The sequence below is a fragment of the Ovis canadensis genome, chromosome 8, assembly GCF_042477335.2.
Source record: "Ovis canadensis isolate MfBH-ARS-UI-01 breed Bighorn chromosome 8, ARS-UI_OviCan_v2, whole genome shotgun sequence".
NCBI lineage: Eukaryota > Metazoa > Chordata > Mammalia > Artiodactyla > Bovidae > Ovis > Ovis canadensis.
Window position 1 is genome coordinate 79,289,630 of NC_091252.1, and position 25,163 is coordinate 79,314,792.

The 25,163-nt window shown below is 40.3% G+C and overlaps 1 protein-coding gene across 9 annotated transcripts in view; it reads left to right on the forward strand.

The window, feature by feature from the left end:
• The window catches only part of PHACTR2 (phosphatase and actin regulator 2), a 294,919-nt gene that overhangs the window by 256,214 nt on the left and 13,542 nt on the right, over window positions 1–25,163 (forward strand). For all 9 annotated transcript variants that reach the window (XR_011258654.1, XR_011258655.1, XM_069598593.1 and 6 more), the window contains 4 exons: window positions 1,088–1,244; window positions 6,487–6,542; window positions 11,555–11,616; window positions 14,533–14,670. Coding sequence is in view for 7 of the 9 variants with exons in the window: in XM_069598593.1 (XP_069454694.1) it covers window positions 1,088–1,244; window positions 6,487–6,542; window positions 11,555–11,616; window positions 14,533–14,670 (413 nt within the window). In the remaining 2 variants the exon portion in view is untranslated. The remainder of the gene's footprint in view (window positions 1–1,087; window positions 1,245–6,486; window positions 6,543–11,554; window positions 11,617–14,532; window positions 14,671–25,163) is intronic.

Consider the following 25,163-nt stretch of genomic DNA (forward strand, 5'->3'; position numbering starts at 1 on the left):
ATGCTTTCTAAGAAGGGATGATAGTAAAGTGAATAAGGCCAACCATGTACATATAACTTAGGCAACTGGAAGGATGCTATTCTTTAAAAAAGCTTCTGAGAAGGATGGCTTGGGAGGGATTCGCTATGGAATTTACAGTTTATGAAAAGGTATTAATATATTCATGATTAAATAGCAGTTTGTCAAATTCCTTCTAGTTTGTACTGAACAACAATAAAATCAAGCAACAGCAAAAATCATTGTCATCCTGTGGTGTGTACTATCCTCTGAGATATCAGGGATTCTTGGGTAATTTAGGATTAAAACATTGGTATGGAAGATAGGGGCCTCCCAGGTGGCACTAGCGGTAGAGAACCCGCGTGCCAGTGAAGGAGACAGAAGAGACACAGGTTCAATCCCTGAGTCGGGAAGATCCCCTGGAGGAGGAAATGCCAGCCCACTCCAGTATTCTTGCCTGGGGAATCCCATGGACAGAGGAGCCTGGCAGGCTACAATCCATGGGTTCACAAAGAGTCGGAGACAACTAAAGTGAATTAGCACACGTGTGTGCATTGGAGATAGACTTCTTTTGGTGTGGTTTTCTGAGTGAAGGGAGGAAAAGAGAAGACAAAGATTTACTATACAAAATAAAGCAAGGAGGCTAAGTTTTAAGACTTGAAAAAGAAAAGAAAAGGGTATTATGCATTCAGTGATTTCCATGATATGCTGTCTCAGCAGAATAAAGTTCAGACACCACTGTCCGGTTCCATGGACAGAGGAGCCTGGTAGGCTGCAGTCCATGAGATCCAGAGAGTCAGACACGACTGAGCCACTTCATTCGTCATCACTGTCCAAATGATGAGGTGATAGTTGCAGGTTTTTCCAGAGTTTCCCAACTTTTTTCAGAACATTAAAAAACAAACAGTTTTTCAGCATGAATTGCATCTAATGTGAAACTTTTTTTTTTACTTTAGGTTAATTGAAGTTCTGCTCTTGCATGTGGATAAAGAATTTGGTCTGGCTCTGTTTAAAAAGACTCTGCCATGTGTAACCTGAGGGCCACTTGTTAAAAGCCTTTCTCTGAGCGTCTGCCTTTTCTAATCCTCAGGTGCTTTGGCAAGCAAGATACGACGAAGGGACACTCTTGCTATCAAACTTGGCAACAGACCGTCTAAGAAGGAATTAGAGGACAAAAACATCTTGCAGTGCACATCTGAAGAAGAGAGGCAGGAAATCCGACAGCAGATTGGAACCAAGCTCGTCAGGTGATTGCTGACGTTTGGGAAGAGCTCTGATGAGTTCTCACTTTTCCCTCTCTTGCAATTCCCTGCCTGACTGAGATCACTGTGAATTCCTCCTGGAAGGGCATACGTGGCCTCTCTGATCTTTTAAAGTTGGTCTTCAATGGTAAATCACTTAATGAGCCTGGCTTTAAAAAAAAATACTGTTTTTTACTTTTTAATTTTTTGGCCATGCCCTGTAACATATGGGATCTTAGTTCCCCAACCAGGGATCAAACCCATGCCCCCTGCAGTGGAAGCTTGGGGTCTTAACCACTGAACCACTGAGGAAGTGCAAGGCACCTGCTTATTGGTCCAGCTAGCCAGTTGGCTTTGAGGTCGCCAAAGCCTGATCCAAGTAGGGACAGGCTGTTTCTATAAAGGACCAGTTAGTAAATATTTTAGGCTTTGTTGGCCAGACGGTCCCTGTTGCAGCTGCTGGACTGTACTGTTGTAGCATGGAAGCAGCCATAAACAACACAGAAATGGACGAGTGTGGCTATATTCCAAGAAAATGTTCTTCACCAAAACAGGCAACGGGCCACATTTGACCTGCCACCCACAGTTTGCCCAGCCACCCGTAGTTTGCTCATCTCCTGGTCTGATTCATGGACTCCCTAACATTGCTGTGATTGCCTCAAGGTTCTGCCCTTGGGGCTATGAGACGATAGAAATATTAGTTAGTGTCAGTGGCCAATTACATCCAAGTCAGGGAACCATAGCCCCTTAATGAAAACTTCCCACTTTTTACTCCAAATAAATAGTCTCTGTACTTCCTGCTTTTAGTCATTGTAGGATGTCTACTTTGCCACTTGTGTCTTCGAGAACCCATGTAATTGGCAGGTTTTTTTTTAATTATTATTTTTATTGGAGTTATTTATTTTATAATTGCTTTGCAATGTTGTGTTAGTTTCTGCTGTACAACAAAGTGAATCAGCCACGTGAATACATATATCCTTGCCCTCTTGGACCTCCTTTCCACCCCATTCCCCCCATCCCACCCCTCCAGGTCATCACAGCACCAAGCTGAGCTTCCTGTGCTGTGCAGCAGCTTCCCACTAGCTATTTCACACATGTTAGTGTATATATCCTAATCTCCCACTTCGCCCCACCCTCCCCTTCTCCTCCTGTGCCCACATATCTGTTCTCTACGTGTGCATCTCTATTCTTGTCCTGGAAATAGGTTCATCCATATTGTTTTTCCAGATGCCATGTATATTCATAACTGGCAGTTTTAATAGCAGTGAGTGCTGAAGCTCTCCTTTTTATTATCAATATAAGCTTATTTAAGTATTATTTTGCTACCTTCCCTCACACTGCATAAAAAAACAGGTTGCATCAATTAGGGAGAAGAGAACAGTCTGAACCACCAGAACAAAATTTGGAGGTGGGAGAGAAGTCCTCCCCTTGCTTAAGCATGGGAGATTTCTATGACTGTGATGTACCTGCAGGGTTGGCCATGAGGGTTCCAGAAGCCATTATCTGTTTTACAGACTGGGGCCAAGCCCAGCGCTTATGCTGGTAAAGTAAATGGTACACTGAAACCGTGGATCCTAGTGAGCACTTAATACAATTAAGTATTTTTCATTAAGTTAAATTATTATGTATCCCTTAAATTGGTAAAACACTTTTAAACATTAAACCCAATGTCAGTAACTTTATGAAAAAATAGGCATGTCTACATTGCTCTAGTTCAGTGTTTCTGAAGAGCGACTTAATATGAGAAAATAATTCTAAAGCAGTATTTCTTTACATGATAATACTATCTGGAAGGTTTTACACAAGAAGGAAATAATCCAACCAGGGGGAGAAAAAAAGACGCTATATTTTACAAAGATATTTATTTCAAGGGTATTTATCGCAATGACAAATTAAAACAGACCCCAAACACTCCAAGACAGGGACTGATGAAGAACACTGTGAGAAGTTGACACCATGAAACAACCATGTTGTTGTTGTTCAGTTGCCCAGTGGTGTCCAACTCTTTTTGACCCTGTGGACTGCAGCACACAGCCCTCCCTGTCCCCATCATCTCCCGAAGTTTGCCCAAGTTCATGCCCATTGCATCAGTGATGCCATCCAGCCATCTCATACTCTGACACCCTCTTTTCCTTCTGCCCTCAATCTTTCCCAGCATCACAGACTTTTCCAGTGAGTTGACTGTTTGCATCAGATGACCAAAATACTGGAGCTTCAGCTTCAGCATCAGTCCTCCCAAAGCGTATTCAGGGTTGATTTCCCTCAAGAGTGACTGGTTTGATTTCCTTGCTGTCCAAGGGACTTTCAGGATCTTCTCCAGCACCACAGTTCTAAGGCATCAATTCTTTGGTATTCTGCCTTCTTTATGGTCCAACTCTCACAACCATACATGACCACTGGGAAGACTGCTGCCTTCACTATTATGGACCTTTGCTGGCAGAGTAATGTCTCTGCTTTTCAACGCACTGTCTAGGTTTGTCATAGCTTTCCTGCCAAGAAGCGATCGTCTTCTGATTTCATGGTTGCTGTCACTGTATGCAGTGATTATTATCTTTATGTTGATAAGTTCTTTAATGTTTAATTTAATAGATGTATAATTTATGTGGGGCTTCTCTGATAGCTCAGTTAGTAATGAATCTGCCTGCAGTGCAGGAGACCCTGGTTCAATTCCTGGGTCGGGAAGATCCCCTGGAGAAGGGACAGGTGACCCACTCTAGTGTTCAGTGTTCTTGGCCTCCCCTTGTGGCTCAGCTGGTAAAGACTCTGTCTGCAATGTGGGAGACCTGGGTTCGATCCCTGGGTTGGCAAGATCCCCTGGAGAAGGGAAAGGCTACCCTTTCCAGTATTCTGGCCTTGAGAATTCCATGGACTATTGCAAAGAGTCAGACACTACTGAGTGACTTTCATTTTTCAGGGGGCTTCCCTAGTAGCTCAATTGGTAAAGAATCTGCCTGCAATTCAGGAGACCTGGGTTTGATTCATGGGTTGGGAAGATCCTCTGAAGAAGGAAATGGCAACCCACTCCAGTTCTCTTGCCTGAAGAATTCTGTGGACAGAGGAGCCTGGTAAGCTATGGTCCATGGGATCACAAAAGGTCAGACACGACTGTGTGACTAGCTTTCACTTTTTCACTTTCATAATTTATTTAGAACCATTGTAGAGGGATAAAGAACCAGGAGCCTTTAATAATTTATGAGATTTCAGTGGGCGAAGAGGGAGAGAAGGGCATTACAGATAAAGAAAGTCCATAAGCAAGAGAAGAACAGTGTCTTTGGGGGACAATATAGTACAGATATGTAATATAGGATACACAAAATTTGGCTGGCATAGATTTTCACTGAGGCTTCCTGTGGGCTCACATATTAAATGAATTTCAGGATAGCTCTGCTGCTGCTGCTAAGTCACTTCAGTCGTGTCCGACTCTGTGTGACCCCATAGACGGCAGCTCACCAGGCTCCCCCGTCCCTGGGATTCTCCAGGCAAGAACACTGGAGTGGGTTGCCATTTCCTTCTCCAATGCAAGAAAGTGAAAAGTGAAAGTGAATTCGCTCAGTTGTGTCCGACTCTTCGCGACCCCATGGACCGCAGCCTACCAGGCTCCTCTGTCCATGGGATTTTCCAGGCAAGAGTACTGGATTGGGGTGCCATCACCTTCTCTGTCAGGATAGCTCTAATGAAGATTAAATGTTAGACTTTTTAATGAGTTATTCAAGATAGCATTGATTTTAATTCTTCATACCATTTCTATACAGCCATAAACAGAGTTGACAGTATCTAGTACTAAGATTGCCTTTCATGTATAGTAGTTTAATTTGCACAAATTCAGTCTACATCCAGAGGAAGTTTTTGTCAGTGATTAACAATAAATTAATGATGTAAGACCAAGACCAAGGGTTATTAGGACATTGAGCTCTTATGTATAAATGGTTACGTACTAATCCCAACTGAGCCTGGCTTTTCTCAAAGGTAGATGGAAGGGCTTATGTAGCCCGAGATAACTTTATATGCGTGGTAAAATTATTTGAGATCCCAAAGCAGTGTTTTCCTGAAAACACTGTACAATAGAGATTGATCATCTCATGAGTTGGTATGATCCCTGAGCAGCAGCCTTTTCTTAGATTCTAATGATTTGTATGTTAATTAGGGTACAGGCTAAGCTGATCTGAAAGAAACTGTTAATTGCTCATTCACGTCTGACTCTTTGCGACTCTGTGGACCGTAGCCTGCCAGGCTCCTCTGTCCATGGGATTTCCCTGGCAAAAACATTGAAGTGGGTAGCCATTTCCTTCTCCAGGGTATCTTCCTGACCAAGGATTGAACCCGAGTCTCCTGCACTGTAGGCAGATTCTCTACCATCTGAACCACCAAGGAAGCCTCTTAACCGAAACCAAAAAGTGCCATGGTCCAAGCAAGGCACTTTGACGTGTTTGTTTCTTTTTGACATAGCAGTGTAGAGAGAGGTGGGCTGTCCAGGGTGGGTGGGGTATGCAGCTTCTGGCAGTCAGACAGGTTCCCAGGTGCCTTCCATCGTGTTGCTCTTTGGTCTCCATGATATCCCCATCTGTATAATCTGAGCTGGCCCACATGACCATGTTCAAGTTCTGGCCTGTGGAAGAAGGAAAGAGAGAGAAGGGAATACACTCCCAGTCATTTTAAGGGTAAAAAGCAGACGTTGCAAACACCACTTCTGCTCACATCCCAGATCACAAGAACTCAGTCACGTGACTGTACCTTGCCACTGGGGAGGCAGAAATTTATAGTTGTGTGTTTAGCTAAAACTCTGGGAGTTCTGCCTCTAGACAAAAGAAGGGAGGATGTGTAGTTAGCAGTCTTAGCCACAATCTCCTGTCTCCAAACTATTGGAAAGGAGGCTTTTATTTTGTAGGCTTAAAAATGGATTTTTGTGAAACGTTTCTGGTGATTCAGTGGTAAAAAATCTGCCTTGCAGTTAAGGGACTTGGGTTCAACTCTTGGTCAGGGAACTAAGATCCCACATGCTATGGAGCAGCTAAGCCTGCACACCACAGCAAAAAAAAAAAAAAAAAAAAAAAATCCCCCATGACTAAATTAACATCCCATGTGCCACAACTAAGAGCTGACACAGTCAATCAAATAAATAAATAATTTTTAAATGGATTTTTGTTTCTCAAAACATGAAAAAATGCAGCTTTGCTTGTTGCTTTATTTTGCATCTCCCACTAAGGGGACCTTGTTTGTAACCTGCCGTGTATCTGTTTTGTCATCATAGGAGACTTAGCCAGAGGCCCACCACTGAAGAATTAGAACAGAGAAATATCCTGAAGCGTGAGTATCATGTACTACACAGTGAATTCCTTGGGTAACCATGAACAAGCTCCCTCTAGAGACGATCCATTTATCAACAGGGAACCTTAATATATTTATTCACAAATGATTGAAATGACCCATTTAGATCACATTTTAATACAATTATTTATTTGTCGTGTTAAAAATAATTTCTTGAAGTATGAATTTAATTTTATGGCTTGAAGCCTGATATCCCCCACAGCAGTTGTGGTTGTGACATTTGTTTTTAAAAAGCATGAAATATATTCCATGTATTCTTTCACCCAGATACTAAATAGAAGAAAATGCTTTAGTGTGCTTGCAACTAAATGTCAAAGAAAAGGCCTAAGAATCCACAAGGAAATAAATCAAACATTCCTATATTATTATTAATAATACAGTTTGTTGCCAGGTTTAACAAATGACTCCATTTAAAACAGGATTTTGGGAAAAGGAATTTTTCAATCCATTTCATTTTCCTTTGTTATGATAACACTTATTTCCCTCCTGAGTTATTTATAATTTCTCAGCTCCTAAGGAGTTCTCCATTCATTTTCCTACTTCATTTTCCCATTCTCTTTCCCCCTTTATTTTCTTTGACTTCACTTTTTACTCATCAGTCTGGTCGTATTTACGTTACTAGAGTTCATATGTTGAAGCTATAAAATGAATAGAAGCAGCTTGTCCTGCTGTAGTGGATCGATGTGGTTACTAACCGCAGTGAGTTAAGTAATGGATATTTTTAAATTGAGCCTAGCTGTAGTTTTATATATTAGCCCAGTTTCAAAAGAGCTTTTTATTGTATGAAATATCAAAGAGTAGGGCTGGGCAAAACTCCAGATAGTACTGTAATAGTAATGAGTCGCCAGTGTGTGGGAAATCTTTTTCAACCAGGCTTTTAGAGTCAAGTTGGCCTGTCTGGATAATCCCCATTCTCCAAGTGAGTTGTTTTCTTTCCCAAAGGAAAAGAAAGATTTTTTTAGCAGCATATGTATTCTGCAGTTGCTTTTGCTAAGAAAACCCAACTATGAAGACTATGAGGTTCTTTCCTTGGGAAGATTTCTTTCTGGCTGTGAGCATAACTGAAATGGAACCCAAGGACTTAAGTGATCATCAGTGTGTAGAGAAGCCAGTTTGGAGATGGAAAAAGTCACAGCTAGATAAGAAAAAAAAAATTTGCATTTAGCTTTCTGAGGAAGAAGAATGAAAGCAACGTCTAATTTTGACAGAAAACCTAAACCAGAAAGACTCATGGCTTTTGATAATAGGTTCCTGGGAAATACTGGTGGAATTAAATTGTAAATGAGCTCAAATGTAGTCCATAAGCTCCTGAAACACAGAGTGTGTCTTATTGGCTGCCTGATGCAATACCTAGAAAAAAAGAAGGAGTGAATTCTGGGTAATTCTTTCCTGCTCCTGGGAGACAGACTGTGCCAAACCACATTGGTGTTTGGTTATTTGAGGAACTGTTTCGTAGATCTAGAAATTTATCACACATTGATCTTAAGTGCTGTCTTGGCGTTTATACTCCATTTTCCTGGAGGTTCAGGAAAGAGTGAAACGCCAAAGTCAACTTCAGATTTGACTCCAGCCCCTTTTTTTAAAACTTCTTTCTTAGTTTGTCTGTGCATGCTTATTCTGGAAACAAAAGACACGTTTCCAGTCTATAGAGGCTGATAAATGGCTATGATCTCCTGACACAATATTGTGTGGCCAAGGGAAGCAGAAAAGAAACTGGTGGAGGTCGCCCAGAACATTCTTCTGAGCAGTCCCAGGGAACCAGATGGCTTCATTTTCCCATTCTCTTTCCTCCTCTACTTTCCTTGACTTTACTTTTTACTCATCAGTCGGGTCATATTTATGTTCTTCCATGCAGATTACTCTTGTTTGTTTCATCTCCAGCTTTTTGTTCAAAAGAAATATGACTGTCTATTTGAAGAAGTATGTGTGTGGTGTGTGATTTTTAAGGATACATGCTTAACTGGGTCATCCTTTCTTGACAGATTAGGGAGCTAATTCATAGAATAAAACATTCAACAGTTCTCAAATCCAAGCCTGTCACTAGTTTCATAAACATGAATCAAATGGCACACAACGCTCATGGCTTTAATCCGAGACCACAGGACAAATTTTATTTCTTAGTATCATTCCCAGTATCACACCTGACTTGATCTCTTTCTTATTTTAGTGCATCTAGGTGTTTTTTAAATATATTTATATATTTAAGTTAGATTTTAGTACTAGTTTCTTAATATTGTTAAAATAGAAAGCAACTTTTGGTGCTTGAAAGGTCAGCTTTTGCTTATCAGGAAAAGAGATGTTCATGGGACACCTTTGACAGGGTAGGGATAAGATATTCAGATCTTCTTATACTATTTAGTTATGACTATAATTCCAGCTCAATCTTCCATAGAAAAAAACATGTGTTAAGTCATTGAGTTCTACATGTATTTTTCCCTGGCATTTTGTCATGAAATTTTTTAAGCATACAGAAAACTTGAAACAATTTTACAGTAATATCCATGTATCTACTATCTATATTCTACCATTAACATCTTACTTTGTCACACATCTGTCCATCTATGGAGTCATTTTGTTTTTGGATGCATTTCAAAGTAGGTTTATTACTGCCTTCTTGTTTGTTAACAAAACCCATAGAGAAATGTAAAACGGCACAAAGTGAGAACAATCTCACGAAAAAATGTTTAGCTTTTTTTGAACCCATCTTCTCTGGGTTGGTGAAGAGTATTGTCACTCCGGTTGCTGGCACTTTGCTGCTTCTCTGTTTCTCCTTTTAGCTCATCCATATGAGGTTCTGGGCAGCACTTGGAGGGCAAGTTTCCTACAGTGTACACTGATGTTCAACTGCGTGTATTGTTTGTGGGTTCATGGCAAGTGCTTTCTGTGGCTATTCTGACTCTGATGAGCTACTGAGGGCAAGATTTGTCAGTGAGCCAGCAGCTTCCTTCATGAGCATTCTTCCAGTCTGTTTAAAGTGACATGTTTACATCCTACTTTATAATTAACCCTCTAATAATTTTTTTTTAAGTTCTAGAAACTTGGTGAATTTTTTCAAACTAAGTTTAAGGTTTAATTTTGACTCTTAGTAAAAGATTTAACAATGACTATTTAACACATTCAGAGGAAGAATCACATTAGGCTTCTTCCACATCTCACCCTCTTCCTCTAATTTCTTTAGAAACATAATTTCAAAAATGGGAAATGTAAGGAAGTCAGTTCCTGATGTTAGAGAGGAATTCCCAATTGGTATATAAAGTCCTGTGTATTTAACTAACTACAGTTGGCCCTTCTTTTTTAAAAATATCACTGGCTGACACCTAGATGTGCAGTGTGCTTCATAGAGCAAAATTAGGTAATAGTCTCTTCAAGGAAATGAAATTTCATATATTTAATGAAAATTGGGGCATTTGTTAGCTTTGAGTCATATTAGATGATGAGTATTTTGTCTTTGAAAAGTACTTTAGAAAATTGTAGCATAATCATTGTATAGGAAGAATGACTAAAAAGGTTTTAATGATTATGTTTTTTTTCTTAAAATCATCAAATACCTAACCTTGTAAAGCCCTTGTTTGGATCACGTGAACCACAAGTTTGGTGTTTGTCTGTTACAAGTAATTTATAACCCACATGCCCTATCCAACTCATATAAAGAATTTGACCCTAAGGATGTATTTTAAGGATATCAAAGGATATATATTTTATGAAGCAATTAGAAAAACCTACAGTATTTTCAGAAGAAATCTGAATTATAATCAAATTTTATTTGGCTCTCTCAGACACTTAATGAAAACATACTAACTAGTCATTTCTTGTCTTACAAGGTGATTTCAGTTTATGTCCACTCTCTGTCTAAATAACCAGATTGTCCTCTTTCTTATGAATTAAAACTAGCATTTCAGAAGAATGTCAAAACTTTTCCCTGTCCAGATAAGGAAAATTAATAGAGAATTTAGCATGCTCAGCAAGCAAATACAAATGTTGCAATATTGAATACTGATATTATATTCACAGTGAAAACAGTCTTAACAGTAAGAAGTCTATTTGATTTTAAAAATTGTAGAGGAGACTTTTTCAGCTCTTTGGTTGAGCCTTTATACTAAGTGTGACTTTCCTTCAGTAGAATTCATTATGGCGCTTTCTAAAAGATAATCTTTCATAAGCATTGGTATCCGAGAATCTGTGCTCACTTACCAAACAAATACTGAGCTACAGGAAACAACCAAGAGAAGTTCATCAAGTAGCAAGCATTAAATCCTGAGCAGTGTTTATTTCTTTTAAAGTTCTGGACATTTTTTTCTTAATCCCATCTGTTGGACAGCATTCATTTGAGTTGGCCATTAAATTGTACTACTTGGTGAAGCGCTGGAGAAAGAGAAGACTTTGGAAAGTTAGAGTCACAAGAAAATAAATCATCCACATCAACCAAACACCATAACCCCATTCAGAACATTCTGGTTTGAAAGCAAAATCCAAAGAAATGATTACATTCTGCTTCTATGCAAATCAAAGCAAAAAAATCAAGTATTTTGCTTGGATTTGAATGGAAATCAGCAACTCAGACATGCATCAGATGGTTTTAATTTGTTCTTTTGATGTGATTCAGATTTTCACATGAAGACTAGATCCAGTAATAAGTTTTTATCTGAATTCAGATAGATTGTTCTTATAAGCCTATGAGATGATCAGCAGTGAGAGACGTTCACCAGAGTATGGGCATTCTCGGGTTTTCTTCAGAAGAAAACAAGAAATCAGGAGGCAAAAGTTTTACTGTTAGTAAATAAACCAATGCTGTAAGGAAAAAAATAATATATCTATAAATTAATGATCAGTCTTTCTGCAGAATCTTGAACAGCTTTTTAAAGATGTTGGTGGAGTGTTTGATCAATGTAAAGTCAAATACCTGGCCTGATCTACTTTTCTGATTATATAATCTTTTATAGTAACTAAATCTTCATGCCTTTCCTCCCCTCCCCCACTCAATTAATAAACAGAAAAAAATGAAGAAGAAGAGCAAGAAGCAAAAATGGAACTTAAACGCAGACTCAGCAGAAAGGTAATGAAACTGTGACTGTTAATGAGCATGTGTTTTTTGAGATTTTAAACTGTAGATCAGTGCTATACATGTAAATCTGATATTTAGGAATATTCCTATTAACCTACTAACCATAAACATTCCTATTAACCTGCTAACTAATCACGGACATTAAAATAAATGTAATGCTTATAATGTAAATTATGTTTATATTAACAATTGCATAATATGCTAATTTTGAAAAGTTGACAATCAAAAGTTCTAAATTACATTTGCCAATTATGAAAATAGCATAATCTGTGTGAAAAAATTTAAACACCACAAGAAACAGAAGACTGGAAAATCATGCAAATATCTCCCATTCATAATAGCCATTATTAACATTTCAGTCCATAGTTTTAAAAAACGCTCACACTTTCCACATGGTCTTTGAAATACTGAATAAATATTTGGTTATTATTGAAGATTCTGAACTGAGTGAGCAATTTATAAAGTGAACTTAATCATCCAGCTTGCCTGCTGCAGTGCTACCCAAGTTGACAAATGGTTTTGCTCCAAAACTCAGTCAGTTGTTTCTACTGATTTATGAAAATAAAAATCTGATACTAAGACCATAGCTTTTTCCTTTAGGTATTAAAATAGTAATAGTCTTCAGAAAAATTAAGCACTATCCGAATTTTCATGTATTATAAACACCTTGTTCAGACATTCTTTAGATAAACCTTTCACACCTGAATCAGGCAGGAAGAGTAAAATATGACATCTGCAGCAAAGTGTGTGACCTGACCCACATTTAATCTGGGCTGGCTGTGGATTCACAGCAAAAGCATTCACAGGCAGGTAGAAGAAGCACTCCATTCCCATTGGAAGGGTGGAGACTGTATTTCGAGAGGTTTTGGTTTTGATTTTTAGGGCAAAAGATCCTTAATTCATCTCTTTTTTTCCTCAAAGAGCCTAAACATCAAATAATAAGCTGAGAAAGATGCTGTAAGCCATTCTAGAGATGGCTCTTCTAGCAATTCATGGCCGTTAAGTTACCAGCTCCCTCGGAGGAAGGGTATGGCAGCCCACTCCAGTATTCTTGCTTGGAGAATTCCAGGGACAGAGGAGCCCGGAGGGCTACAGTCCATAGGGTCACAAAGAGTCAGACAGGACTAAGGCAACTTAGTGCGCATGTTACCAACTACGGATGAGCAATAACCCCTCCCCCTTGCTCAATCCACTGCTGTCCTACATATGATCTTTTCTCAATCCGTTTGGGGGCTTCCAGGAGACAACAGAGCTGCCCTACCTCCGATTGCCTGTACTGCACAGAGCTCCCTCCTACAGGTGCAAAACATTCCATAGACCTAATAGCCATCCTGGGACTGGCACAGCCCTGAAGGACAAGACTGGATGGAGAATTTCTAACCTGGGTAGCCATTGGTTACTTGCCTTTTGGGAAGTCGCCAGAGGCAAGGGTTTCTCTACTTCCTCAACTGTATCCACCCTGGAAAGGCAGTAAGAAGCTGCTGCTAAGTCACTTCAGTTGTGTCCAACTCTGTGTGACCCCACAGATGGCAGCCCACCAGGCTCCTCTGTCCCTGGGATTCTCCAGGCAAGAATGCTGGAGTGGGTTGCCATTTCCTTCTCCAATATATATATAGGACAGTAACTGAGACGATAACAAAACCACTTAGATTGTTCCTTCCTTTGTCCATCACCTACCAGGGCTTTATGAATATAGAAAGAGCCAAGTTGCCATATCCCAGGTCAGATGGGTTCAGGGTGTAGACCCAGAAAGTCTAAGAATCCCTGAATGCCTTGAATGTTAGAGCACTGACGGTTCAGCCTCTGGTTTTACTCAAGAGGAAGCTGAAGAAAGGGAATATTTTTGACTACAAAGGCATCCATTTTGGGATGAGCATGCTTAATTTTTCCAAAAATTGAGCCCATGCAAATAAGGAATGATTCCAAAGAGGTCCACTTAGATCATAGATAGTCTGGCTGTATATATATATATGGAGAGAGAGACTGAAAATGGACCTTTTCTGTAAAACAGAGGACTGAGTCTACCTAACTGACAGTACTATGACACCTCCCAACTGAGAAAGGTTGCAAAATCATGAATCTTTATATTGGAGAGTGGATGATACCTGTCAACCAGGGGCTAAGTTTCTTTAGTCTCTTAAGAACCATTTCTGTCTTATTCTTGGGCTTGAGAAGGGTCCAAAAGAGGAAAGCAAATGCGCACAGGGTATGGTAGATTAAATATAACTGTAAATTTGAATTTCACAAAGACCACAGACAGAATCCACCTAACTGGAAGTGTCTTAAAGGTTGCAGCTGGTTTTAAGCAGTTGTGACCTCCCTAAAGTGCAGTTTTCCAGTAAGTCCCCCCTTCATCATTCCTGCACATCAGTTTCTCTGGCCAAGGGTAAATGTCAAATCTTGGCCTGGGTCCTTAGACTCTCACAGAAGACTGTTGTAGGCTCACCCTTCACTGGACTATTTCTTTGTTATAACTTTGTGCATCTGTGAATATGCAGGTATAATGTAGAAGGAACAGGGATTTTTATTCTCATTTCTACAGTTTGTAGGGCTTCTGTCTTGATAATTCAATCTTTAAGCCAGCCATTCCATATCTGGATTACTATTGTGTCTGTACTGCTTCCTGTTCCCCATGTCAGAGATGCCAGGCAAGGTGGGGAAGATAGCACAATGCAGCCAGTTGCCAAAGATTGTGACCTATCTAACAAGGATGATTTTTATAGCCTCAAAATTAGGGCATACTGCTTTCTAGTTCTCATTAGAAACTCCCAAGATGCTGCTGCCTTTTTTTTTTTTTTTGATATCTGAAAGTGACCTTATAACTTTGAAGTTCTCTATAGAAAAACATGCCACCATGAGGCTGTAAATGGTTTATTGAACTATCCTTTTTTCTTTATCCTCCTGCAGCTCAGTCTGAGACCCACAGTGGCAGAGCTGCAGGCTCGAAGGATCCTGCGGTTTAACGAGTATGTGGAAGTCACCGATTCACCTGACTATGATCGCCGGGCAGACAAGCCCTGGGCCAGGTTAACACCTGCAGACAAGGCAAGACGTCAGTGGCATGAGCCATGATTTTATTTATTTATGCTTTTATTGCTTTTCTGAAATTGCCAGTACCTACTTACCCTCTACTTAGTCATCTTGGGAGATCAAGTATTACCAAATATCCTAATACTTTTCTGCCTTTGATTATTTAAGCCGCTTAAGTGATATATTTAATATCGACATAGTTCTTTCAACTGAGTTTCAGAAAAAAAATTTGTTCTTAGTTACCATGTAACCCATCTGCAAACAAATCTGAATTGGGGTGGGAGAGTGCTTTCCCACAACCATTATTTACCCTTACACTTAGAAAATAAACAAGTTATTCTTGGAAAAGGTATTGATGTGTATTGAGGCTGGCACACATTTTCTATAAATGGCCAGAAAGTCAATATTTTAGGCTTTGTAGGCCATCCAGTCTTTATTACAATGGCTCAACTTTGCCTTTATAGCAGGGAAGCAGCCATAGACAATATGTAAGTGAGTGGATCTGTATGTGGTCCAATAAAACTTTATAAAAACAGATGATGAGGCAGAACACTCGACATAAATCAAAGCAAGATCTTCTATGACCCACCTCCTAGAGTAACGGAAATAAAAACAAAAATGAACAAGTGGGATCTGATTAAAAGCTTTTGCACAGCAAAGGAAACTACAAACAAGGTGAAAAGACAACCCTCAGAATGGGAGAAAATAATAGCAAAGGAAACAACTGATAAAGAATTAATTTCCAAATATATACAAGCAGCTCATACAGCTCAATACCAGAGAAGCAAACAACCCAACCAAAAAGTGGGAAAGGGACCTGAAGAGACATTTCTCCAAAATAAAAACATACAGGTGGCTAACAAGCACATGAGAAGATGCTCAACATCACTCATAATTAGAGAAATGCAAATCAAAACTACAATGAGATACCACTTCACACCAGTCAGAATGGCCATCATTAAAAAGTCTACAAACAGTAAATGCTGGAGAGGGTGTGGAGAAAAGGGAACACTCCTGCATTGCTGGTGGGAATGTAAACTGATATAGCCAGTGTGGAAGACATAATGGAGACTCCTTAAAAAGCTGGGAATAAAACCACCATATGACCCAGCAATCACACTCCTAGGCATATACCCTGAGGAAATCAAAACTGAAAAAGACACATGTACTCCAGTGTTCATTGCAGCACTATTTACAATAGCTAGGACATGGAAGCAACCTAGATGTCCATCAACAGATGAATGGATAAAAAAGCTGTGGTACATATAGATATTGGAATACTACTCAGCCACAAAAAGGAACTCATTTGAACCTAATCTAATGAGGTGGATGAAACTAGAGACTATTATACAGAGTGAAGTAAGTCAGAAAGAGAAATATGAATATTGTATTCTGACACATATATATGGAATCTGAAGAGATGGTACTGATGAATTTATTTTCAGGGCAGCAGTGGAGAAATTGACATAGGGAACAGACCTATGGACATGGTGGGAGCAGAGGAGGGAGAAGGGGAGATTTATGGAGAGAGTAACACAGAAATTTGCAATACCAAATGTAAAATAGATAGCTAATGGGAATTTGCTGTATGACTCAAGGAACTCAAACAGGGTCTCTGTGACAGGCTGAAGGTTGGGATGGAGGGAGATGGGCTGGAGGTCCAGGAGGAAGGGGACATGGGTGTATCCATGGCTGATTCTCCTTGACATATGACAGAAAGCCACAAAACTCTGTAAAGCAATTATCCTTCAATTAAAAACTTTAAGAAAAACAGATGGTGGACCACATTTGGCCTGTGGATCATGGTTTACCAACCCTCAATCTCTTTCATGCCTCACAGTTCAGAAAAACTGCAATATATAGAGGAAGAAAGACAATTTTATGAGTGTTATGGTTACATAGTTAAAGAATTTTGCCAATCCGTTGTTTGTTTTTACATTTTTCATTTTAAAGTTTTCCTGATCTCCCAAATAATGGTTTCTAATTTTTGTCTCTGAACAAAATTTGGTCTCAAATAAACCCATGTCATACCCAGTCTTAATATTAGAACTAAGCGTTTAGTTATACTCTATGCTGACACCATTTAATTGAATTCATTCTGTAAAGCACCTAGTATGAGTCAGGCTCATATTGGAGATATAGAGTCAGTAATTCTTAGCTCATAAGAAGTGAAAACTAGGAAGGAGTAAGGTTACAAAGGAAGAATGTTCCGAATGAAAAGGGAATTCTGGAGGCTGAGAAATAGCATCCAGGAAAGCCAATCAGTCCCTCACTGAAAGGACTGATGCTGAAGCTGAAACTCCAGCACTTTGGCCACCTGATTCGAAGAACTGACTCATTGGGAAAGACTGATGCTGGGAAAGATTGATGGCAGGAGGAGAAAGGGATGACAGAAGATGAGACGGTTGGATGGCATCACCGACTCAATGGACATGAGTTTGAGCAAGCTCCGGGAGTTGGTGATGGACAGGGAGGCCTGATGTGCGGCAGTCCATGAGGTCGCAAAGAGTTGGACACGAATGAGCGCCTGAACTGAACTGAAGCCAACATGAAGAGCCATTAAAAAACACTGAAATGAAATATCTATAAGGTGGGGAGAGAGAAGAGTGAGCCCAGCAGCCTGGGGAGGGGAGTGTCCCCTCACAAGTGGTTGGTTATGTAGTGAGAGGAGGCATTTTAACAGACTGACAGTGGAAAGAAGCCTGACTGGTGGGAACCCTGACAATAAAACACAGTCCCAAGAGTCTTGCTGTGAAGAAGAAATATAAGCTAGTCACTTGAGGGAGAATGACTGGGGATGCTGCAAGCTTGAGTGAGTAGCTTTGGAAAATGAAAATATCAAGAGAATGATTTTTTTTCTAATCTGTGGGAAATACTCGAGCCATCTTTTATGCCATGAGAAAGGAGCCAAAAGAAAGGGAAAGGTTGCCTCTGGGAGAAAAAGTCAGTCAGTGACAGAGTGGTGCATAATCAATGGAGCGGCAAGTCACTGCTTATGCAGAGAAGGTGAGGAGAAAACCCTTGAGGGTGGGATGGTCAGCCAGGCGGAGGAAGGTGCACTGAAAGAGGAGGCTTTCCCAGGCAGGTGGAATCACGTGGATTGAGGGCAGCCATGAGGGCGTGAAGGAGACTGTGATACTCAGGTCCTGGGTCAAGCCCACCATCAATCACTACCACGTTTCCTGAAGGAACTAGTCAAGTTTATGGGTTTCCAAGAATTGCCTGTAAACTACTTAATGTGGTCTCTTGCCCTTAGGCAAGAGAGACCAGGTCATTGACTGTTGCTCAGCTGACAAATGGGCTTCTGTGGAGGGTCTGAAGTGGCTTGTTTACATGTCTGGTGCCTTGGCAAAAAGTGAAAAGAAAGTGTTAGTAACTCAGTTGCATCTGATTCTTTGGGACCCCATGAACTGTAGCCCCCCTAAGCTTCTCTGTCCATGGAATTCTCCAGGAAAGAATACTGGAGTGGTAGCCTTTCCCTTCTCCAGGGGATCTTCCTGACCCAGGGATCAAACCTCGGTCTCCTGCATTGCAGGCAGATTGTTTACCACCTGACGATGTCTCAGAGGCTAGGCTTAGCCCTAGGCTCAGCTGGGGCTGTCCACCAAACCACCGACATGTGGCTTTTTTCAGCATGGTGGCCTCAGAGTTGTTGTCAGATTACTTACATGGTGGCTGGCTTGTCCCAGAGCACGTGCCCAGAGAAAACCAGGTAAAAGCTGCGTGGACTTTTCTGACCCAGCTTTAGAAGGCACCCAGCCTCACTTTCCCAATATTCTCTTAGTTCTAAGCAAGTCATAAGGTCAGCTCAGATTCAAAGGGAAGGTAATTAGCTCTATCTTTCAGTGGGGGGAATGGTGGCAAGGTCAGATTGCAGAAGAGCATGTGAGCTGGAATTATTATTGCTGCCATCTTTGGAAAATGCAGTTTGCCATTTCCACCATTCCCAGTTGTTATATTACTCAAATGTTGAACTTCAGAAAGGCAGGTAAGAGGGTGGCCAGGTAAATGAGTAGAAATCCCATGCAAGTGCAAAGTGTACAAGCAGTGAGAATCTAAATGATTAACCACCCTCGTGTGTAAACTGCATTTTCCCATATGCTCGAGATACTCCTTCCTAACACTTGTTTGTTATTGGAAGGTAAAGTTTATCCACCTCGAGCTATAATAACAGAAAGGGTCTTTCTTTTAAATTTTGTTATTGAAACAAGAATAGATTCTTGTGCTGAACTTGTAGGCTGCAGGGGATATGTATTTGGTCAGGTTTTCTTCTGCAGGCTTAAGGTCTGTTCATGAGTAACTTGAAAGCACATGACATTCAAGTTTCCCTTGCCGATTGAACCCTGAGCGGCAGAGCTAAGCCGGGGGCCTCTCTACCCATACACGAGACTCATTTTCTCCTTTGGCATTTTCTCTCCCCTTAACCCTGAGATTTCCAAAGGTCTTGATGACTGCATTTTTAGAACTGGATTTGTATTGTAGGTTTTTTTCCTTCCTTAAAGAAAAATAAGAACAATTTCTTTTTAGATAGAAAAAAAATGTTGTATACTTTTTAAAGATAGAAAAAATGGCAATTTAAAATACTTCTTTTGCTGTACACCTGAAACTAACAGATTGTAAATCAACTGTACTTCAACAAAAATTTTTTAAAAGAAAATAAAAATGTTTTTAATGTATAGTACTTTGTATACACACAAGTAACTCATGTTCATTGGCAGAAATCAGAATATTCAAAAATACAAGATGAGAAAATAACAATTACAGTGCACATCAATGCATGATATTTTTAAGAGTTCCTAAAAATACTGTTTTTAACCTAACACTGGGAAAGATCATTTATTTTCTCTTGATGTTAAAAGATTTGTATAGTGAAGTGTTACTTATTGCCCAGAGACACTAAAAGTATCAACAGTCTTAGGATATATTTTATTTCAGAATGAAAATGTATGCTAATTATCATTACTATAAAAATCATTTCTGGATTTCTGTTGCTTTTTACCTTAAAACATTTCATAATATATAATAAGATTTATAATAATATAGTTTTAGTTAATTGATAATAAAAACTTGTATTTACCTTTCATATTAAGAAGTTTTGCTTTTGAACTATATATCCCATTTAAAGAAAAAAAAACTATTGAAAGTAAATATTTCTATTTCTGCTCTCAGAATAAACACTGAACTTTCTGCCAGGCTAAAGAAGCCATCCTTTCTCTCTCTTTTGTTAGTGCTATTTTCTTAGCCCCACTAAGATACCACTTTGCACTTAAAATTTCTTTGAACTGCAAGTGTAAAGAAAAGGGATCAGTGTCAATTAGTCAATAACCAATCAATGCCCAGTCTATGAAAACACTGTCAGGTGCTCTGGGAAATGTCATAAATCTGGTGTGTGTTAGTCACTCTTTGCAACCCCATGGACTGTATGGCACACCAGGCTCCTCTGTCCATGGAATTCTACAGGCATGCCTACTGGAGTGGGTAGCCAGCCATTCCCTTCTCCAGGGGGATCTTCCCAGGCCAGGGATTGAACCTTGGTCTCCTGCATTGCTGGCAGATTCTTTACTATCTGAGCCACCAGCTCCTGCTGCTGCTGCTAAGTCACTTCAGTCGTGTCCGACTCTTTGTGACCCCATGGACTGCAGCCTACCAGGCTCCTCCGTCCATAAGATTTTCCAGGCAAGAGTACTGGAGTGGGGTGCCATTGCCTTCTCCGATCTGAGCCACCAGAGAAACCCTTAAATCTGGTAGTCATGTTAAACTGCCCACAATGGGAAAGAGAAGTGGTGGGGGAAATGCCTTATTAATTGTAAACTCAATGGAGCTTAAGTCACCTTTAAGGTAAAATTTTTTATTTTAGAATATCTGTGCTCAGGTAGGTTGTTCGGTCGCTTAGTTGTGTCTGACTTTTTGTGACCCCCCCCCCCCACCATGGACTGCAGCATGCCAGGCTTCCCTGCCCTTCATCATCTCCTGGAGTTTGCTTAAAACTCATGTCCATTGAGTCGGTGCTTGGGTAGAGCACAAGAAACAAATACACATATAGTAAGATATATGTGGCCTATGTAATCTACATATGGCCTATATCAGTATCTGTGCTGAGGTAGATGAACCCTAAGGTGACAAGTAGAGCCAAAGAAGGCCATCAGCTTGGCTTGAAGACCAAGGCTCACACAGCAGTTGCCATTTCCCTGGGGTTGGCCACGGAAGCTCCATGGGTGGGGAAGGCAGGCTTTAGAGCTGGGTGCTTATGGATTTGATTCCTGCTTGGCCACTTGGTAGATGTTTGACCTTGGCCAAGGCATTTAACTTGGGTTTCCTCACTAATAAAGTAGATCCAATTAGATCTATCTTAAGAATTAGGTAGATTATTTGTGAAGTTTCAGCTCATCAATAAATGGTAACTCTTACCAGTATTACATTCATGGTCAGGCTTGATAATTTAAGCTTTGTTCCCCACTGGTGACATTTTCACTACTCATTGAAGCCTCAGTTTACAGTCTAGTCTAAATGTATCCAATGAAAGAGAATCCAGAATTTTTCAGATGATACATGGGTTTGTCCAACAAGTTACCTAGTAGTCATTTATTAAAAACCTCCTAATATATTAAGTATTAACTTAAATGCTGGGAACATAAGAATGAATAGAACACACCACCCTTCCAGAGATACAATGTCTAAACAGGTCCTAGGAAAGACTGAGATTTTAATGCCATACGGAGATATTCTTTGGCTTGTTCGTGCTTACCCAGACAGCTGAGTATACTTACCTACCCATGGCATTGATCTTGATGAGTAGTCAAGAAATCCTCTCCATGTTAAATATCAGATTTTTATCAAAGAAATAAACAAAAGACATGAAAATGATGGGAGTTCTAGTTCATCCTGGCTTCACAGATTGTTATTTGAGAAAGCAGCAAGGTCTGTGTATTCAGCAAATCACCTGTTGCCTCTGGCCAGGCTGACCCTTGAGTGGGCTGGGAGGGATAAATGGATGTTCTGTTACCAGTCATCACAAGTAACCAGTCATCAGTTTTAAACCTAGTTCCAGTCTTTTTTGTTTTTTTCCTTTGTCCTTTCATAATTCTCATGGTACCAAAAATTACTACTTGGTGCCAGTACTGTCTTCTGTGGGCTTGATTTGTTTCTATCTTAGAAATACCTAGTTTTGGCTGAATGACTTCCCATGGTTGATAGAACTCAGCACCATTCAGGCTCCAATCCCACTAACTCTGCCTACCTCTTCCTGTCCCATTATCTTTCAAAAAAAAAAAAATCAGTCCCAGGACTTCCCTGGTGGTCCTGTGGTTGAGACTCCATGCTTTCAATGCAGGGGGCACAAGTTCGATCCCTGGTCAGGGAATTAAGATCCCACATGCTGCAGGGTGAGGCCAAAAACAGACAAACACACACAAAAAAAACAACTCAAAAAAATATCAGTGCCATTTATACTTATGTGAATAGTTATTAGACTTCAATTCTGGTCTCATTTGTATAGAAAGGAGTTAAGATTATTGTCCATGCATTTCCCTAACATAAAGGACATTTAATTACTTTTTTTTCCATTTTCAAAACTCTCTCAGGAAACTTTAAATGATAAGAGGGAGTAACTTGTGGAATAAGGCCGTGGTCTTTCTTCAGTAGATTTTTTTAAATGAGTATTGCATTCCTTTAACTGCCTAGAGTCACATCTTCCTGATGTATCTTTTCAAATAACCAGCCCCTGTAATTTCCTATCATATTCATTGCCTGTAATTGACTCGGCATTTCTAATTATAACCAGCGCACACAGTCTAGAGATCTGAGACAGTTATGTGGATGACATACGCCCTGGAGTTCATTTTATTAGAAAGAGTGTGAAGTAAGAGGGCCTATCTGTCTCCGTACAGAGTCGGCACAATATTAATGACTGTATCCCTGTGCTATACATTGTATCCCTATGACTCATTTATTTTATAACTGAAAGTTTGTACCTCTTAATCTCTCTCACCTATTTTACTCATCCTTCTTCCTACCCCTCTTACCCCTGGCAGCCACCAGTTTGTTCTTTGTATCTATGCATCTGTTTCCTGTTTGTTATGTTTGTTCATTTGTTTTTTTAGATTCCACATATAAATGAATCATCATACGGTATTTATTTTTCTCTGTCTGACTTAGTTCACTCAACATAGTACACTCTAGGTCTATCCATGTTGTTGCAAATGGCAAGATTTCATTATTTTTATGGCTGAGTAATACTCCATTGTGTGTGTGTGTATACGTGTGTGCATATACTATATGTAGTATAGTATACATACATACTATATGTATGTACATATACTATGTCTTCTTTATCCATTCATCTATCAGTGGACACTTGAGTAGATGAAGGGAAGCTTTTTGATAGATGTTAATTGGTGATAAGTATAGAGAGTCTTTGCTGTTTTAAATATGTTTCTTTTTTGGCTACGTTGGGTTTTTGGTGTTGCGCTCAACAGTTAGAACTGGACATGGAACAACAGACTGGTTCCAAATAGGAGAAAGAGTATGTCAAGGCTGTATATTGCCACCTTGCTTATTTAACTTCTATGCAGGGTACATCATGAGAAACGCTGGACTGGAAGAAACACAAGCTGGAATCAAGATTGCCGGGAGAAAATATCAATAACCTCAGATATGCAGATGACACCACCCTTATGGCAGAAAGTGAAGAGGAACTAAAAAGCCTCTTGATGAAAGTGAAAGAGGAGAGTGAAAAAGTTGGCTTAAAGCTCAACATTCAGAAAACGAAGATCATGGCATCTGGTCCCATCACTTCATGGGAAATAGATGGGGAAACAGTGGAAACAGTGTCAGACTTTATTTTTTTGAACTCCAAAATCACTGCAAATGGTGACTGCTGCCATGAAATTAAAAGACGCTTACTCCTTGGAAGGAAAGTTATGACCAACCTAGATAGCATATTCAAAAGCAGAGACATTACTTTGCTGACTAAGGTCTGTCTAGTCAAGGCTATGGTTTTTCCAGTAGTCATGTATGGATGTGAGAGTTGGACTATAAAGGCTGAGGGCCGAAGAATTGATGCTTTTGAACTGTGGTGTTGGAGAAGACTCTTGAGAGTCCCTTGGACTGCAAGGAGATCCAACCAGTCCATTCTGAAGGAGATCAGCCCTGGGATTTCTTTGGAAGGAGTGATGCTAAAGCTGAAATTCCAGTACTTTGGCCACCTCATGCAAAGAGTTGACTCATTGGAAAAGACTCTGATGCTGGGAGGGATTGGGGGCAGGAGGAGAAGGGGACGACAGAGGATGAGATGGCTGGATGGCATCACTGACTCGATGGACATGAATCAGAGTGAACTCTGGGAGTTGGTGATGGACAGGGAGGCCTGGCGTGCTGCGATTCATGGCGTCGCAAAGAGTCGGACACGACTGAGCAACTGAAATGAGCTGAAATGAATTCAGCCTTTCTTTAGTTGCAGTGAGTGGGTCCATTTTTCCTTGCAGTGCACAAGATTCTCGTTGCGGTGACGTCTCTTGTTTTAGAGCACAGGCTCTAAGCATGGGCTTCAGCAGTCGTGGCATGCAGGCTTAGTTGCCCCTTGACATTTGGGATCTTCCCAGACTAGGTATCAAACCGGTGTCCCCAGCATTGTGAGGTGGATTCTTAGCCACTGGACCATCAGGGAAGCCCCATTCTTCACTATTTTAGCTCCTGGTTCTGGGTATCAGTTTTTACAGTGAGTAAAGAAGAGTGTCCTTACTGTTGATCTCATTTGTGAAAGAAGATATGTACTCTTATCACAGGGGACTTGGGCCCTGAAATGTTTCTCTACTGGATTCATCCTCTTTCAAAAGCCAGTGGCAAGGACCATGGCCACAGTTCCCAGCCTCAGGTTCCTCATAGAAACTACAGGGACTGAGGAATAGATTTGGAGAGAAAAACAATCTATGACTGTAGGATTTAAACATGAGATTGAAAACAGCATTGGGGAAAAGCTTATATATTGCAGAGTGATAGCTAGCGACAAGAGAAAGCCAGAGAGAAGCCTCAGGGATTTCTTCTTTTTTTTTTCCTTTTCTAAAATACATCATTTTCCAATCACAAAGTGTGTATTCTGGGCTCTATCATTCAGTCGTGTCCAGCTCTTTTCGACCCTTTGGATTGTAGCCAGCCAGGTTCCGTGGGATTTTTCAGGCAAGAGAACTGGAGTGGGTTGCCATTTCCTCCTCCAGGGAATCCTTCTGACCCAGGGATCAAACCTGCATGTCCTGTGTCTCCTGTATTGTAGGTGGATTCTTTACCTGAGGAGTTAGTGGGAAAGCCCCCCAATCACAAAGTAGATTTTCTTATCACTGTGGTTTGTAACTTCATTCTGTGTTTCAGCTGAGAAGTCCATTTCTCAGAGGTTCTGAGGATGCTTTTATGAGTATTTTTTCATTTACAAAACTGCTTCATAAGGACTTCCCTGGTGGTTCAGTGGTAAAGAATCTGCCTCCCAATGCAGGGGACTCCGGTTCGATCCCTGTTGC